The following is an 18,570-nucleotide window of genomic DNA, read 5'->3' on the forward strand; positions in this document are numbered from 1 at the left end:
ACATCTGCAACGCCAATCACTGTCTGACAGGTACAGGCAATTTGGTATATGTAGGCCTCATCAAACGTTACTTTTCAGTTTCAAGCCGAATTAAGTAGCAAATAACTATATTGGTTAAGCAAATACCCAGGGTTACTTAATGAAAAATTTAGAATTCCAAATAATAGAGGTATTGTTATAAGCGCAATCGGGTTAAAAAAATAGTAGGTATCCGTTACGGTTATGCGACTTTCCCGTGGACATCATACATCACAAGGGCTTTAAAGCCTCATTTTTGCACATTACCCATAAGGGTTGCCGATAACGGTATGTTAAATCTTTCTACTTTTTTCAATGTGTATTACGAGTATGATATTCAAAAGTCTTAGCCGTATCCAAATCTTTAATATTTGTAACGTCAACTAAAAAGACGCCAATTTTTCGAAACGTTTTTGACCCTATTATGTTTCTAGCTGGGCGTTTTCTTAAATAAATATTGAAAACCCGATTCTCACGGATCCTGGTGTTTTTGGGTTCTTTCAACTCAGAATCACTAGCATATTCAACCCTGATGATAAAAAAAATGTCCAAAAATTTGTATGAAAATTGTACATTCCACTACGTCACGTCTATACAAGTGAAAATTTTTCTCATAATAAAACGTGACGTAATGGAATAGACATTTTGGGACATCTTTTTTTAATGGTAGGATGGAGAGTGCTGTCGATTCTGAGTAGAATGAGCCCAAGAATGTCCAGGTTGGAAAGAATCAGGTTTTCGATATTTATTTTAGAAAACGCCCAGCTAACACAATTGTAAATTTAGGTAAAATAAATTTCTATTTGTAACCGTACTCGGAAACTAATAGGGGCGTCCCAAAACGACGTACATTCGTTTGTTCCTAATTTGAAATGCAAAAGCTCGTTACCGTTTAGAAGCGAAGATTGAAATCGATCGAGCAAAAGATTGTCACACAAGAGAAGATAACTAAGTAATATAAATGTTATTATATTACTATTGAAACTTTTACAGCAATTACGCCAATGACAGTCTAGTGAACACGCGATAATTTTGTGTTTTAAAGAGATGCGACAAACATTGAATTTGTTATAAAACACGAACTAGACTGAGGCCGATTTGCGTTTTCGCGATAGTAAATCAAATTGTTATTTCACAAATTTAACCTCCACTATTATCCTGTATGGGACTTTAGAAACCAAATATACCATCTTGTAGACTTTCATTAGTGTCCGATTTTGATAAATTCAAAATTCAATTCTATAGATTTTATGTCTACGGATTTGTAATAAGGTAGATCATCAGAAATATAAACAATCTGTGGGTGAGCATACAGTATGCAGAGAAAATGATAAAAAATATTGTCTAAAGGGGCAAAACGCTACGTTTTGTGTGTCACACGCCTAAGCTTGAGGTTTTAGGAAAGATTTTAGTTTGCAAATCGTCCTTGTTTGGTTCGCCATTTTGGAACCGCGTTTAACATACACGGTAGTCTTTATTTATTCAATCTGTTCTTTATTAACATATTATGTATTTTGTATTTTTTTTTTAAGATACTAAAAACATAACATAACTTAAGACACGTAACGAATTTAATAACTATTTTATTGTTTACAGTTACATTTCTGCCTTATCCTTCTTAAACACCAACGAATACTGAAATAAAGTATTAGAAATATGACAGTAATAACAAACAAAATTAATGCAGCTAGGTCCAGGTACGCTTTTTGATACGAGGGTACCAGGAGTGCAGGAGATCGAAGGTATGTGGCCCCGCGAGTGATGACCACGTGCTCTACCCAGTGCACCAGCTCCTTTCCTGGAGATACAGGCCGGTGGTGGTACGTGCGAGACACTCGTTTCATGTTATCCCTGTATCTGAAATGGGAGTGAAATGTAATTACTTAATTTAAATGCACATTATGAGTCGTTTTATCACTCAAAAGACTTCAAGGCAAAAGTGCTCTGGATAAGGATGACTTCTCAGGAGTTGAAGGACTGTAGACTTGGGTCCCGATTTATTAATGGCATGTTATTAGTCATCGCTGTCTGTGTCTCTTAAATGCTAAATAAATAAGCTTCAGAAATTATTAACCAGAAAGAAACGAGCAACCTTAATAGTCGCAGTGAAACTTATGCAGGTCGTACATAGTGGTCGTATGAAGGAAATATACAATACAATGCACTTACTTCCAATCCGTTAGCATCATTTTCAACGCATCCCTCAATTCTGACGGAAGACCGGGGCCATTTTCCAGCTTTATGGCTATCCCTTTCTTAACAGCAACTGCTGCATTGTTATATTGGTCACCAACATGCGGTATCGTTACCATGGGCACCCCGAAATGTATAGCCTCGATAAGAGACAGAAGACCGCCATGGGTAATGAAAACCTTTGTATTTGGATGGTCTGAAATTTTTAAATAACCTTTATGTAGCCTACAAAACCATAAACTCATTAAAATTCAAACAAACACTTACTCAGTATGCTAGTCTGCGGAGCCCATTGCATCAAATGTACGTTATTCGGAAGATTTTCCAAAGGTACATCTAATTTCCATAAAACTGTTTGATTTAAGCTTCGGAAAAGTTCCAAAAATTCCTTGCGTATTCCGTCTTCCATGTCCTTTCCAGAGTTGGTGGTCCCGAAGCTAAAGTAAATAACACCTTGCGGTGATGCGTCCATTATGGATTGTAAATTCTGCGAACAAATGAATAAGATTAGCGTGGAATAATGTTGATGATGAATACTAAGATAAGATTTAGATTGAAAAGATGTTTGATGTTCATATGAAAACTGGCATGACCACCAATGAAAATATCTCACATGAGATTATAGTCACGTCGATCTTATGAAGATATAGACAGCTCGATATCCCGTGAAATAATCATAAAATTAAACAAACTGCATAAACAAATATGCAATAATTAAAGGGCTGCGGCTGCTAAAGTGATTTCTTAGTTATTGTTGTTGCATGTTATGGTTATGCCGCACTCAAAGTTAACATATTAACAGACCAATAAATTAACTTACCGCATCTAAAACCTCAACCGGCAATTTTATGTGATAACCAGCTATCTCCTTCACACTCGGGGGCACCCTCCAGGGCGTTGCTACGGAAGGATGAGTGTTTACTAACATCATTGAATAGTTGTTAGGTATGTCTGTGTATGGCAAGAGATCTCTACCCGTCGTCATGGCAGCGGATTTGAAGATTGTGTCGTAGATTTCTAGTTCAAGAGGATGGATTTTGTGTCTGCAACATATTTAACTTTATGTTAAATAACAATCAATGTCAGGACCCATTAAAGAGAATCGTCCCGGCATTTTGTGTCGAAGTTGTTAAATGTTGGCCCAAATCGCACCCGGATCGTAAATAAGTAGTCAATTCTCAATATCAATCAAGTCTTGATGCGTATTATATGTCTTGGAACATCTAAATCTTTAACCGCCTTTTGTTTTCTCAAACATAAAAGAGAATAATAAACTGAAATAGATGTCATATATTACAGATAAAGTAACGAAGCCCTCCAGTGGTCAAGGCTGGATTCGAACCGGCGTCTTTGGCAATAGCTAACGCCTTGAACCCCTAGGCCACCCCGCCACCAAAACACTGGCCAAAATTGTGTTAAAGGACAATATTATTCTAGGGAATGTTTCAAATAGATTACCTAACGTTCACGCTAATGCCGATTGAATATCATAGGTAGGATACCTACCTACTTGTGTTTATTTAATGACCTTAACATTTAACTAACAGAAATGGCCTTTTACCACCTACATTGTTATTAACAACAAACAAACCCAACAATACGAACTCAAGGCCGCTCTATACCTAGTTGAAATTCTAACGAAACCGAAAACTAGTTAAAGCGTGGCTGAAAGATGGCAGAGGGTCGGACACCGGCAGCGGCCAGAGTAGTTCACAACTGAATCAACAACTGCAAACACGGGTCTTTCCGGTTTCTAATCTATACAATTCATGTTCGCTTTGTATAGCTCTCGAAAGGCCTGCACAACATTAGAAACAAATTAGCAGGAAGGTAGTTGACGCCCCAGTCAGCTTCGAGTTGCGCTTCGGAAAACAGGAATGGAAAATTTGAATAATATAATTTTACTCTTTCTGGGACGGCAAATTGTGTGGTTGCAACAATACTTCTCCACTATCGGTCCAGACACTAAAAAAAGCGGCCAAGTGCGAGTCGGACTCGCCCATGAAGGGTTCCGTATTTAGGCGATTTATGACGTATTAAAAAAAAAACTACTTACTAGATCTCGTTCAAACCAATTTACGGTGGAAGTTTATATGGTAATGTACATCATATATTTTTTTTAGTTTTATCATTCTCTTATTTTAGGAGTTACAGGGGGGGGGGACACACATTTTACCACTTTGGAAGTGTCTCTCGCGCAAACTATTCAGTTTAGAAAAAAATGATATTAGAAACCTCAATATCATTTTTGAAGACCTATCCATAGATACCCCACACGTATGGGTTTGATGAAAAAAAAATTTTTGAGTTTCAGTTCGAAGTATGGGGAACCCCAAAAATTTATTGTTTTTTTTTCTATTTTTGTGTGAAAATCTTAATGCGGTTCACAGAATACATCTACTTACCAAGTTTCAACAGTATAGTTCTTATAGTTTCGGAGAAAAGTGGCTGTGACATACGGACGGACAGACAGACGGACAGACAGACAGACATGACGAATCTATAAGGGTTCCGTTTTTTGCCATTTGGCTACGGAACCCTAAAAAACCACATTAGGTAGGTACCTACATAGCTGCATAGGTATGCAGCGTCAAATACTAGTCCAGGGTGCCTAGCCAAGGTGACAATCGTTTGTACTACGAGCGAGAACAAAACGCTTTGTGTTTCTAATCACTCTTCCATATTAGTGGACAGTGACAGTTGTTCCTGTTGGCTCCGCACCCTGGACACAATTTTGCGTTAAATCGCAGATATTTAGAAACCTAGTTCGAGTTCGGTATAGGTAAATGGGTACTAAAATTTTGCAAGTCACACTAAACAGCTTCATAGAAATTGGAATGAACCATGCAAGTGGTACGCTTAGAGAGAGTTATATTCCGTCCAATTTAAATTTTCATTTCGTGTAACTGGACTATGAAAGTTTGTTCACAAAAGGGCTGACTAGTGACTACCTCTCTAACAGTGGGCAACAAGAGACAAATTTTGGACAAAGGTGGTATTTTACGACAAAACAACTCGTTCAAAGAGTAGGTAGTAGTTGTAGTTCGTAAAGCGTTCCTCGAAATTCAATGGGTTAATAGGACTCAATTACAACACAAAACGGTAAAATACAGGTACCTACAGAGAGAGAATAAATCAGTTAGAGGTAACATCAACACTGGTAGGCTTATCGCTTAATATTGGTATATTCCAGATAACCTTTGGGTAATGACGTAGAGTAGAAAATTAGATTATGCAGAAGGCTGCAAACATAGAGGATCGTAAATATAATAGGTAAGTTTGTAATTGTAAGGAACCCTCGGTGGGCGCGTCCGAACCGCACTTGATTGGCTTTTTAGGGTTCCGTAGCCAAATGGCAAAAAACGGAACCCTTATAGATTCGTCATGTCTGTCTGTCTGTCTGTCTGTCCGTCTGTCCGTCTGTCCGTCTGTCTGTCCGTCCGTATGTCACAGCCACTTTTCTCCGAAACTATAAGAACTATACTGTTGAAACTTGGTAAGTAGATGTATTCTGTGAACCGCATTAAGATTTTCACACAAAAATAGAAAAAAAAAATTTTTTGGGGTTCCCCATACTTCGAACTGAAACTCAAAAATTTTTTTTTCATCAAACCCATACGTGTGGGGTATCTATAGATAGGTCTTCAAAAATGATATTGAGGTTTCTAATATCATTTTTTTCTAAACTGAATAGTTTGCGCGAGAGACACTTCCAAAGTGGTAAAATGTGTGTCCCCCCCCCCCCCCCTGTAACTTCTAAAATAAGAGAATGATAAAACTAAAAAAAATATATGATGTAGATTACCATGTAAACTTCCACTGAAAATTGGTTTGAGCGAGATCTAGTAAGTAGTTTTTTTTTATACGTCATAAATCGCCTAAATACGGAACCCTTCATGGGCGAGTCCGACTCGCACTTGGCCGCTTTTTTGGAATAAAAATCCGTTAGAGCTGATACAGACGAACTGCAATCCGACTGCAATTTGTATGGAAACTGAGCATTCGCCGTGCAGTCAATGTACAGTTCTCATATAAATTTCAGTCGGGTTGCAGCCTCAGCCTGTCTGTATTGGCCCTAAGGTTTAAAAATTAGGTTTTTTTAAATCCTCAACTCAACTACACCACACAAGCTTGTTTTAGTTTGAGTTTTCATTAAAATATTTGTACAGTGATAATAGTTCAAGGTCCCTTAGCGACTTTCATATTGATTGTCACTGTGAGAAGGTACGAAATGCATCGGAATTGAAATTAAATTCTTTGAATGTACCTGGTTACAAAAATCTTGTGACGAGAGCATATTGTACAGTCGACGTCAAAGATATATTTACAATTGAAAATTACAAAAAAATCTTTACATTAAAATAAGTTGCCATGTAATGTGACAAGTACTTGTTTACGTGATATATTACAGTTTTATATTTTCACACAATGTGCCCAAAATATGTTTACACTATTTAATCCATGTAGTTTGCCCCTTTTTCTGACGTATGTTCATTTACATGACAAGTTACAGAATAATACACAGACTTGTCATTCTCGCGCTCGCGCTTGACAGACAGCTGAAGTGTGCGAAAGGGAAGCCACACGTTTATGAACATCGCATGAGTGCGAAAGAGTCAGACTACAAATGAGAAAACGTGACCATTTTTGAGTTTGACGACGGCCGCGGACGGCCAAGAGCGTATCACCGTAATTTTCAATTTGAAAAATATACACAAATTCGGAAGAAAACTATTTGATAAAGTAATACAATGAAGATAGTGTCTTGTAGTGTACCGGATTTCAGTGTCACGGGGCCAAATAAACCTAGCAAATACTCATTTCAGAGGAATAATGATATTCGAGGCGAAATTTTCTTAACGATATTTTGACAAATTAACAGCATAAAAAGTGTAAGAAGCCGGTTTATACAGTTGATTATAAGTTTTTCTTCCTTTGTGTGCTAATATTTTATCATATTACTCAATAATTTAAAATATTTTGTGTAAAAACATAAACTGTTACTTTATGCTAGGGCTTGACAAAATGTTCAGATGACAGTATCGATAACTTGTCGGTATATTAATAGCTATGTAATCATTTCTTCACAAGACATAATTAAGATATTAACCTTTATAACCGACTTCAAATAATAACGATTGTTATACCCGTTTTGAAGGTGCAGATGTTTAGCAGTAAATTTAAACTTCACTTTCTAACACAGTAAGAGTTAGACTAAGATAAGGCTGTAACGATTTCGATAGCTCACGCAGTGCAGGTGTTATTTTATACATCATAATGTCGTAGAATTTCAAAGTTTAAAATAACACATTTGAAAAAGTAGTCGATAAAGCAATCAAACACCGACAGATTATTAATATGTTGCAACATGACATCACTATTTTTGATCTCACATAGATAATTTACGCACACACTTGCATTTCATTTTTGGTCGCACTTTTGAAGATTGACTGTTGTTCTTGTCTATTCTAATTCTATGGAATAATCACACGAATAGATACACGTCAAGAGCAACATTTCTGTTTTTACGTTTCATGATGCATAAAAACTTTTACGCATTCTGCTACAAAAACATATTTACACAATTCACCTGTTTATTTACTAATTTCTTTATAATTCACCTATTTCATTCTGGCCTACTTTTTATTTATGAAACCTCCTTGCTATAATTTTCTTTACCTTCTTACTTATTTTTATTAATTCATATTAAGAATATTCATATTAGCTTTTGGGTTTGACATGGCGCCGAAAAGGGTTAACTTATAATTCTTCAGTATCTATGCATTTACAAAATAACCGGCCAAGGGCGAGTCGGATTCGTCCATTAAGGGTTCTGTACAATTGGCAAAAAATCACGTTTGTTGTATGGGAACTCCACTTCAATATTTATTTTATTCTGATTTTAGTATTTGTTATTAAACTTAACGGCACAGAAATACATCGTCTGAAAGTTTTAACTATTTGTGAGATAGATGCAGTCTGGTGACAGACAGACAGACGAACGAACAGTAGAGGTTTAGTAATTGGGTCGGTTTTAACCTTTGGGTACGAAACCCTGAAAATCAAAAATACTGAAAATGGTTTAAATGTAAACATTGGAATTACATACTCGACATAGCATTGACGTCATCTAAACGAACGAGACAAACAGACCATTTGACAGTATGGTACTCTTTTCGACGATTGTCATTATTTGAAATTAGAATGCAGCTTTCAAATGTTTGTAAAGATATTTATTTAGCAGGAGGTATAAAACTGTTTATGTATGGTTGATTGTAAATATTACATTAGATCTTTACATGCAATTTAATTTGGTACATTAAGAGTAAATATTATTCTGTAACTTGTCATGTAAACGAACATACGTCATAAAAAGGGGCAAAGTACACGGATTAAATAGTGTAAACATATTTTGGGCACATTGTGTGAAAATATAAAACTGTAATATATCACGTAAACAAGTACTTGTCACATTACATGGCAACTTATTTTAATGTAAAGATTTTTTTGTAACTTTCAATTGTAAATATATCTTTGACGTCGACTGTACTTGTACCTACTATTACCACAGAATAAATAATAGTACTAAGTACAGAAGACTCACTCTCTAACAAAACGAGTCTGTTACGATCAGCACAGATATGGCCGCTAGGTGGCGACAGCGCCACGCGCGGCTTATGGCTTTCCCCAAAATTGGGGCCGTACGGATGTACTTTTAGCTACCTGTAGCAAAGCGACGAAATCGCGGAGTGAGACACGCCTGCTATTACCCACCGTAATATCCAAAGCTTCCTAATCTGCACATTGAGTTCCTTCAGCCTTTGCACGAAGTTCAAAGGCGGTAGATATCCAGAGTTGACGTCGGCCGAGTACGAGGGGTTGGGGACCTCGTCCATCAGTCGGAGCGGCTGCCAGTGCAGCTGCGTCGATACAGACCAGATCAGAGGAGCAGAGAAGTAGCCCGCGAAACTGTTGAGCATTTACATGTTAGTTACATAATGCTATAACCTTACTTCAGAGATGTGACTTATTTGAAATACTTGTATTTAAAATGCAAATACAAAATGCAAAATACCTATTTTGTATTTTGTATTTAAATACCTTTTGAAGAAAACTATTTTGTATTTTATTTGAAATAGTTTTGGGACCTATTTTCTATTTTCAAAATACAAAATACTTTATAGTAGGTAGGTAATGAAGGTAGGAGTTACAATCTCTTCTGATGTTACAATCCTGGCAACTCTCTCATTCTTTTAACATGGAACTGTTGAATCTGTTTAGTAACGTCGCACATAAAGTGTAATCTTGAGTGTTGGGAGGGTTTCAAGGCACGAGAGGAGAACAAACTTTTCTGCCCTGGTGAAACACAATCGAGACGTTTTCATCACACTAACGAGAGGCATTATACTAGCTGTGAAACATTACAAAGTAATGCTTTTAAAAGTTGGCCGATATAAAACATCATTCATACCTACATCCTACCGGTTAATATGAGCAACTAGAAATTTGCACTTTAGATATGGGATTGACTTCAAAGAATAAAGAGAGTCTTTTCAACTCGGAAATTCCGAGTAATACTTCTTAATTCAGACTAGGTATTCACTACTCAGAATACCTTTTATTGAAAAGTATTTGTATTTTAAAAAAGTATTTTGAAAATACCTATTTCGTATTTTGTATTTAAATACAAATTCAAAAACTATTTTGTATTTTGCATTTGAAATAGTATTATCAAGGAAGTATTTGTATTTTGTATTTAAATACTTTTTATAAAGTATTTTTCGCATCTCTGCCTTACTTTTAAAGAAAGAAAATACACTATTATTATTCGTATTGACCACTACTGTGAAAAGGCCTCCCCTCTTACACTAATCCTGGTTACTCAAGATCACTGACCAGTTTTGGAGATATCCAGGTCATATCGGCACCTACGTCTAGACCTACCAAAACGTCGGCCCTCATGTGGCATCAGCTCCCTCCATAGTTAATTTAGCCTACCGCTGTGAGCGCATTCAGCAGACTGGCCCTGTCCCTTTCCAATCCCATTGGTAAGTTATCTTAAAGTTAGAAAGGAACGAAATAATATTTTTAAACCGAAATCATGTGGATCGTGTACGCCTGCATCCTGAAATGATCTTACCTAGAATACATTTCTGAGTCTATCCACTCGGCGACCACCACGTCGAATCTGACGTCAGGCTTCCTCAGAAAGGCCTGCACTGCAGGATGGGTGACAACGAGTCGGCCCATAGTGTATGACAGCATTTGCAGGAATTCGTAGTTGTTCGGATATTCTATTGTCAAGTTCTGGAAATATTCTGGGAAAAAACGAGTAGGTATTGTTACTTTCGATGATGAGGAGACTAGCTTACATTTACTAGCAGAATGTACTATGTACGCGGCACCGCGATATAATACATTCGGTAGAGACACACTGAAAGAACACGAACTAAAGGACGTCGAACTCAAAGATGTCCTTCTGTTCTGCAGGAAAACAAGAAGATTTGAGGAGAATAGTGTGGGAATGCCGCCGGGACAGTAACCTGCAGCTCCAACTCCAGGGAACAGGGCTGAATGAACGCGACACGCGATCGACAACCCGCCTGCATCCGGCCGGGCGTCCCTACACTACATCTACATCTATCTACATCTACTTTCGATGATTTCGCGTGGTAAAAGATATTCAACAATTTGTGTAATCCGTTGTGCAATTACACTCAAATTTCTTTATTATTCGCCTCATATTTTTTGAGATTAAATCTAAAACATAAAACGTATGCACGAGATTAATTTTCAACAGTTAATGTATTTTGTTAAATGAATCTAATATGTAAGTATTGTTGTAACTCACCGTCAGACGTTTCCAGGTTAGAGCTGATGTCTATTTGCGTCAGATTGCTCGGTAATTCCTTCCAGGGGAATGGAGTTATGTACGTAACCTGAAAACATCAAAGAAATCTGAGAATGTGTGTTGTAGGAATAGTTGCACAGTCGCCATCAGATATATCGGAGCGGCCGAGGTGTTCAAAAATATCTGAACACACACGTTAACGCCTTGACAATAGAGGCGTGTTCAGATATTTGTCATCACCTTGGGCGCTCCGATATATCTGATGGCGACTGTACATAATACCTACAATAATATTCTCTGATATGTGTTTTAATGAGTATACCGATACCATGATAGTGATTGATCATGTTCGTAAATAAAGTATGTATTTTTTTTTTGAAAATGGGCTCTAAAAACGTATCAATTTACCTTATGATTGGCATCCAAGAGATTTCGCACATAGCCATCGCCCAATATTCCATGACTTTTTGTGGGTTCCGGAAATATTACTAAAATCTCATAACTGACACAAATTTCAGCCAGGGAACTCAGAATAATTACCAAGGTTGTTAGATGAATTAATTCCATTTTAGCTGAAAAATAATAATATCAAATTATGAATGTACAACACTTTAAGTAGCAACTTGAATAATTATAAAAAAACTAATCAAAATTCAGAAACTTTAATGGTCAAAATTCACACCACACTATCACTAGACAATGATTTTGCAACCAGAATAATATAATATGCCTAGGAGCTAAACTGTGCGATGATTTAGTAACGTAGTTAATTTTCAAACAGGCTTAACACAAATATTATGCTCTAGCTAGGCCATCATTCATCGCCGATGATAAATTGCTCCACCTTTTTACCCTATCTAGGTCATAAATAGTCGAGACATCACCAAGTCTCCTAATTATGGCAACATGCCAATCTAAAGGTAAGCTTCCACCGGAGCTCGGCGGCTTCGGTGCGAAGTTGCATAGCGAAGCTGTGAAAGTTTGTAAGTGTTTCCAACAGAGACGTGCGAGGAAGCCGAGCGGTGTGAGGATGGATACTAGGGAGAGAAGTTGTGAATTGTGAAACTTTATGCAGGTGGGCGTTGCAAGGTTTTATCTTATCAGATTGGTGGGAGATAATGAAGAGGAGAGATAGCGTGCACAACATCTTCATCCATCTTTTGCCCTCGTTTCTCGCACACATTCTTTGTTCTCCGCCCTCGCACACATTTTTCACATGTTTTGTATGTACAATGTAATACTACACTAAACTCATATCGTCGGGTATAGTGCAATACCGCGTACCTAACTAACAAATGCAGTAAGGTCCAATTTCTTTGTTACATTGTTTGAATTTAGAACTCTATCGCCTTTGTTAGTTACGCGGTATTGCACTATCCCCGACGATATCCACTTTATCTTTGCCGAGCCAGGCAAAAAAAAACAAAGAATAGGTCATACCTACTGGTAGTACCGATGGTTTGTTGCGGAAATCTCCGCTGTCTCGCACAGAGTACTGGTGGATGCTCGCCCTTAAATGGTGAAAATGGAACTATCATACTCAACGACCATATGTTCATTACGTGTCATATAATTTGGTTGTAGTGTCAGATAGCGGTGAAGAATGATTGTAGTAACGTTGCAATGTGGATATTCGAGAAATGGTTGGTAATAAGTTTGGTGTGCGTGCGTGGATCATAAGTTGATGCCGCTAAATATATGAGAGAGAAGATAAGTACCTATCTTTTTGCATGTTGTAACTGCTTCAAGTTCAGCTAAACTTATTATTATTACAGAAACTACTAAACCTAACATCTTTTTTTTTTCTAAGAACCATAGTAATTTAAGGTACTGTTTGTACCTTACAGATTAATACTTAAAACACAATATCTGGATGACCGAGCTTCGCTCGGTAAACATGACATATAATAACTCGGAAATGCGCGTTTTCCTAGAGATAAGACCTAGCTAGATCGATTTTTCGCCCCCGAAAATCCCCATATAGCAAATTTCATCGAGATCGTTAGAGACGAGCCGTTTCCGAGATCCCCGAAATATACTTGTATATATAAATAAATAAATAAATATATATATAAATAAACAAGAATTGCTCGTTTAAAGGTATTAGATTTAAGTATGTATTAATCTTAATACCCTCTTCTACTGTAAGAGTAGCTCCCAGACGCTCTGCTGCATTATGATAGTCCAAGATGTATATAATATTATATAACCACCCATCGTATTTACTAAATGCAGCTTTTCGTGTTTGCCAGTCGGCTAACCTTACGTTTTGTACTTTCAAACAGCCACTAGCGGCTGCTATGATGACGCTCAAAAGTGGTCAAGTTTTCCAATTTATAATCCGCCTCTTTTGCACTCATGAAATGTTCATATACTTGAAACTTCCCTTTTGTACACTTCGTATAAGCGCAAGTTGAAATCTTTGAGTATGCACACGTCATTCTAGATCTGTGTTACAGAGACACAGTTTGTACGAAAATGATCAAGTGAACCGTAGTAGCTCCGGCGCTGACTGTACAATGCTGTCAGCCTTGTGTTGCTGACTATATGTGACAAATGAAGTGCTAAGAGGCTTTGGGGAAAGTTGCTGTAGGCAGTGCGATGAAGAGGGTTGACGTATTACAGTTGATGGAACTTTGATGCTGGGAGTGATTGCTTATAGTCAAATTTGATGTAGGTTCGTAGATTGATTTAGTTGAATTTATTGTTACATCCGCCTTACATGACATACCGTCATGTGGAACCATTTAGAACTAAAACAACTTTTCATGCTGTTTTAGATCTGCCCAATTTATAGAAACAGTTTAGTTTTATTATATTCTTATCATTCGTGTTCTTACCTACCCTACCTATGATTGCCAAGGAAATTAAAAAACCTACTCCTTTCATGTGAGGTTGAATTGTAAACCTAATGAACTATATAAACTAGCCATAACAATATATGGCTAAGAGTGAAGTTATTAAGAAAACCGAGGTGATTAAGTTAGTCATCTCCTGTATTATACTAGTCTTGGTTGTTATTATCTGCAAAATAAATACAGTCGGTACAAATAATCCAACAAACCATGTAGTAATTGTATTAAGTTACAATTTTTTTAACATTAATTTTGGCATAAGTATCTCTAATTTTGTTACATATGGTCGGGTTACTCGTATTCTTCCTGTATTCTGTTAGTATATTACATTATTCTGAGTAAGTAGGTACCTTCTAAAGTGGTTTACATACCTGTATGTAATGTAACAGAGAATCTTTATCCCACTCCACCACACATTCCCGTCCACCTCAACAGTTAAACTCTTCTCGCGTTACTGAACACAATTTGAGTTAGTTACGCGTTTGTTGCTCATTCGGTAGTCACCTTACTCGCTTTCTACGAAATTCAACCTTATTACACTTATGATAAAGATCGAATTACATTGATCGAGGGTGAAGGCGTAAAAAGGAAAATTATCAGATCCTTAATTGATGTAAACGGAAGATTTAATGTGTGTTATGAGTTATTTTTTTAGAATTACAGACAATTCGTCAGTTCATACCGCGCACAAAATTTACTGCATGTCTAAAGACAGAAGATAAGTAAAATTATTCGTTAAAACATCATGTTGTATAGATTATCTTAATCATAATTTTTAGCAGAACTATTGTAAAAATATGATTAATGAATGAATTTATTTATGAATTCATTTATGATGTGTTCAAAAGGCCAACATCAAGGCCGCAGCAGTAATGTTGCAACAGTTAAGTAATGCAGCTGCAGTTAATGCCAATGTTGCCATCAGAACGTCACCTTAATTCACCTTACTCGAAGTTATTTTATAAAGCTCTGGTTTCCTAGAATAGCGGTGCCGTCAAATATCGGCTGTCTCCATAAAAATCATCCATATTTAGCCGTATTATTCTGTATGGAGACGGCCTAGGAAAACCGAGCTTTAGCCAATCTTTTAAGCAGTTTGTTAAATTCAAATGCAGTTCCAAGCACTTATGGAGTTAAACAGAGAACTACTTAGGTTCTCTCAGTTCCCCTTTGAGACAGAATCTAAACATAAGTACTTATCTAAATGCAACCATGCAGTGGGTGGGTTATGAATAAATAATGGTATTTTCAAAGTTACTCAAGAGACGTTTCGTTCATAAGCTTATTTTGTATGTACTTAACGTATATTAAATTAAGTACTGTTTCGACTCTTTATTTACCTATAATTTATTTAAACTTTATTGCACAATTTAAAAAACATGGCGGACTTAATGCCTATTATGCCTAATAGCATTCTCTACCAGTCTGCCATAGGACTGAACAGGAACGAAAATGCCTTATTAACTGTGTAAACAAAAAACATGTTCTTAAATAAATACAATACAACTGTATAACTGTCTTTCTTGATATGTTTAGGTAACAGTGGCGTATCTGACTACTTTCAGGACTGGCTCATTGAGCAATTTGCGTTGTATCTACCGTTACCTAACTACATTATATTATTATAGGAGCGGCCAAAATGTTCACAAATATCTGAATGAAACCTCTATTATCAAAACTTTAAAGTCCATGTTCAGATATTTCTGAGCACCTTAGCCACTACGATATATCTAATGGAGACTGCACTTAATAGCTGTACTAGATATCCCTTGTTCTATGGTACTTATACTACATCGTGAATTAGTAGCTGCGCGTGGGCGTGTTTGTATGTTTTTTTTATTGGTAGATTGTGAACAGATTTCAATCTACACACAGGCAATCTAGATGATATGAGTAACGAATTGTTCTAACCAGTTTGGCCAGAACACTAAGGGGCTCATTTAGACTGCGCGCAAACTCGTATACGATTTTAGTTACATTGCGGACCATTGAGGTTACGTCAATTCAGCCGACCGATCAAATGACGCAATGTAATGAAACTCGCATGCGCGTTCTCGCACCGTCTAAATGAGCCCTTAAGAGTGCGGTGTTTCTCTTAGTTAAAACCGGATCCTTGGGTGCTTGAAATCCTTACCATAATGTCCATAATACAAGCATTTTGCGATTGTTATTAAAACCTTTATAAAAGGTACCGACATTGTTATGATCATTACATCTTCCCGTACAATGTCATCGTTTATCAAGAGAAAATTGGACGCCCGTTCCAATCCATAAAACGTAGTTCCCATTTGTCCTGGAAGCTTCCAAAATATCCGCAATTCTTTTTTCGCTCATCTTACAATAATTAAAAATCGAAAGCAATCCAAACGAAGAGGCATAGTTGTGGTTAATATCAATATTTCTGCTATGCCACTGCAAGGGGGCCTATACATAACAGTATGCAACATAGAGGAAAATCGTTAATGAAGTGTGCACAAATTGTAGAGCAACTACATTCAACTTTCGTTTACTTTAAGCCTGCAGTAGTGAGGCATGGTATATACGGTAAATACCCGATAGGATTTCTTTACAAGTAGGTACGTGTGAGTCACAAACGCATAGAGGATTTGTTACTTTCATCACACCAGGCTGGTAAAGGCTCTCTGTTAAATGCTAATGCTATGTTAGTGGCTAATATCAGTTAAACGTTAGGTACCTTCATAGTCTACCTACATATGTAGATATACATGTTACCGAACACGAACGTAACATCATATAACTATATAAGGGTCGATTCATAACAAAATCAAATCAAAAAAATGACATTACTTAACATTGCTTACGTTGTTCCAACCAAAGAGAATTAAATCACTACGTGTTCCAACTACTAAGAGTATAGTTATACATAGGTATATTTATTATAGTAGAATGTCCGTTTGTACTCGAATTTATGTATTATACGTAGTTTATAATTATATTAGTTTGCTTTTATTTTTAATTCATTCATTTTTTTCTTTTTTTGCACCAATTGTAAGTGTCTCTATTTGGCCCTATGGTTGACAGGTAAATAATGCCGTTTAGCATTAAGTCCGCCATTTGTACATCGTTGTATAAATTATGTGCAATAAAGTTTAAATACATAAATAAATGTAGTTAAATCGCTGTCGCTTGTCATGCGCACCAGCCCAAGCTTCACGTGATCTCATCCAATATTTACGGTCGATCAGTGCGCACGGGCACTTCATTTGCGATGCCTGTTATTCTCCTGTGAAATTACATTTTAACTAAGGTTAGTTTTTATTGATATCTCCATTTTATTATTCATTAAAATATTTAGTTTGGGTAACTAATATTATTTAAAACTTTCGCGTTTTGAACACATATTAACTCACATTTATAGACGGGTCTAGCGCGAAATTTATTCACATACCTTTATTTACCGACGTTTCGACACAGGTTTTCGTTTCTTTTTCATACACTTTTTGTCGGGTAGTTGCACAAATCTCTGTTTTGACATTTTGCTGGGACATCAGTTAGCCGCGACCACGACCAGTGAAACCTGTGTCGAAACGTCGGTAAATAAAGGTATGTGAATAAATTTCGCGTTAGACCCGTCTATAAATGTGAGTTAGGTAACCTAGTATTAGTACCTAGCTATTAGTTTTATGTTAAGTGTCTTGGTTTAAATGTAGTAGTTTTTAAGGTTTTTTTTATTATTGTATTTTTTGACATGTGCCGTTAAAGTATGTAAAAATTTACTTCTCTCTGTAGTGAAATGTATAATGTCTTTGAGAAAATAAAGTTAGGTAACTAATATTAATTAACGATTTAATTTGAGTGAGTTTTTTGGTTAAAGGCAAAAACACAATATAATATGTTTATTAAAATAACAAATATATTATATGCATCAGGTACTTAATAGTATTAATAGTACAATTTCTTTTCAGTTTAATACACAGTTTTGATTTAGTTTAGTATTTAGTCTTAAAACCATATTAAAATTTATTTATACCTATATATATTTTTTTGAATTATCGGACATATTTGCATATTTACAACTTACTATGTACCTACATACTTAATTACTTACTTTAACTTATTAATTACTTATTAATTTTTTATGTTTTACTTATTAATTACTTTGTTTTCTTTATTATTAATCATAATTTAAGCTAATGCATATTTATATTAATTCATTAAATGTCCTACATACTTATAAACATCAGGAACAAATTAATTACCTACAATGAAACAAAATAATATAAGATATAAAATTAAATAAAAAACTTAAAAATTATTCGACGTGGCCAGGTTAAATATATATTTTTTTTTTCTTTCATAGTACCACTACCACTGCCTGGATACCTATGATAACATGTTTGTTTACTGTTATCAGTTCCTAAATATAATCGTTACATAATGCTGTTGTAACTCTCAACTATAACCAATGTACAACATTAATACTTAGCGCCACTTGCATCATCCCACTAACCCGGGGTTAACCGGTTAGGCCGTTAACCCAGCGTGAAATTGTACTGGTAACTTGGTTAACCGGTTAAACCTGGCTAACTAAAATGGAACTTATATATACCTAACTACAACGTTTCGAAAACAAAAAAGCGGCCAAGTGCGAGTCGGACTCGCCCATGAAGGGTTCCGTATTTAGGCGATTTA

The 18,570-nt window shown here is 36.2% G+C and overlaps 1 protein-coding gene across 1 annotated transcript; it reads right to left on the reverse strand.

The window, feature by feature from the left end:
- Positions 1-1,570: 1,570 nt before the first annotated feature.
- LOC134662059 (UDP-glucosyltransferase 2-like) lies at positions 1,571-11,629 on the reverse strand. The gene is made up of 8 exons (XM_063518337.1): positions 11,471-11,629; positions 11,063-11,150; positions 10,352-10,529; positions 8,986-9,180; positions 3,032-3,254; positions 2,479-2,698; positions 2,188-2,407; positions 1,571-1,875 (listed from the first exon to the last, which is right to left on the reverse strand). Exons 1-8 carry the CDS (start codon positions 11,627-11,629, stop codon positions 1,602-1,604), a joined length of 1,557 nt encoding a protein of 518 aa, XP_063374407.1. The 3' UTR covers positions 1,571-1,601.
- Positions 11,630-18,570: the final 6,941 nt, after the last annotated feature.

This window comes from Cydia amplana, chromosome 1 (genome assembly GCF_948474715.1).
Source record: "Cydia amplana chromosome 1, ilCydAmpl1.1, whole genome shotgun sequence".
NCBI classification, from domain to species: Eukaryota; Metazoa; Arthropoda; class Insecta; order Lepidoptera; family Tortricidae; genus Cydia; species Cydia amplana.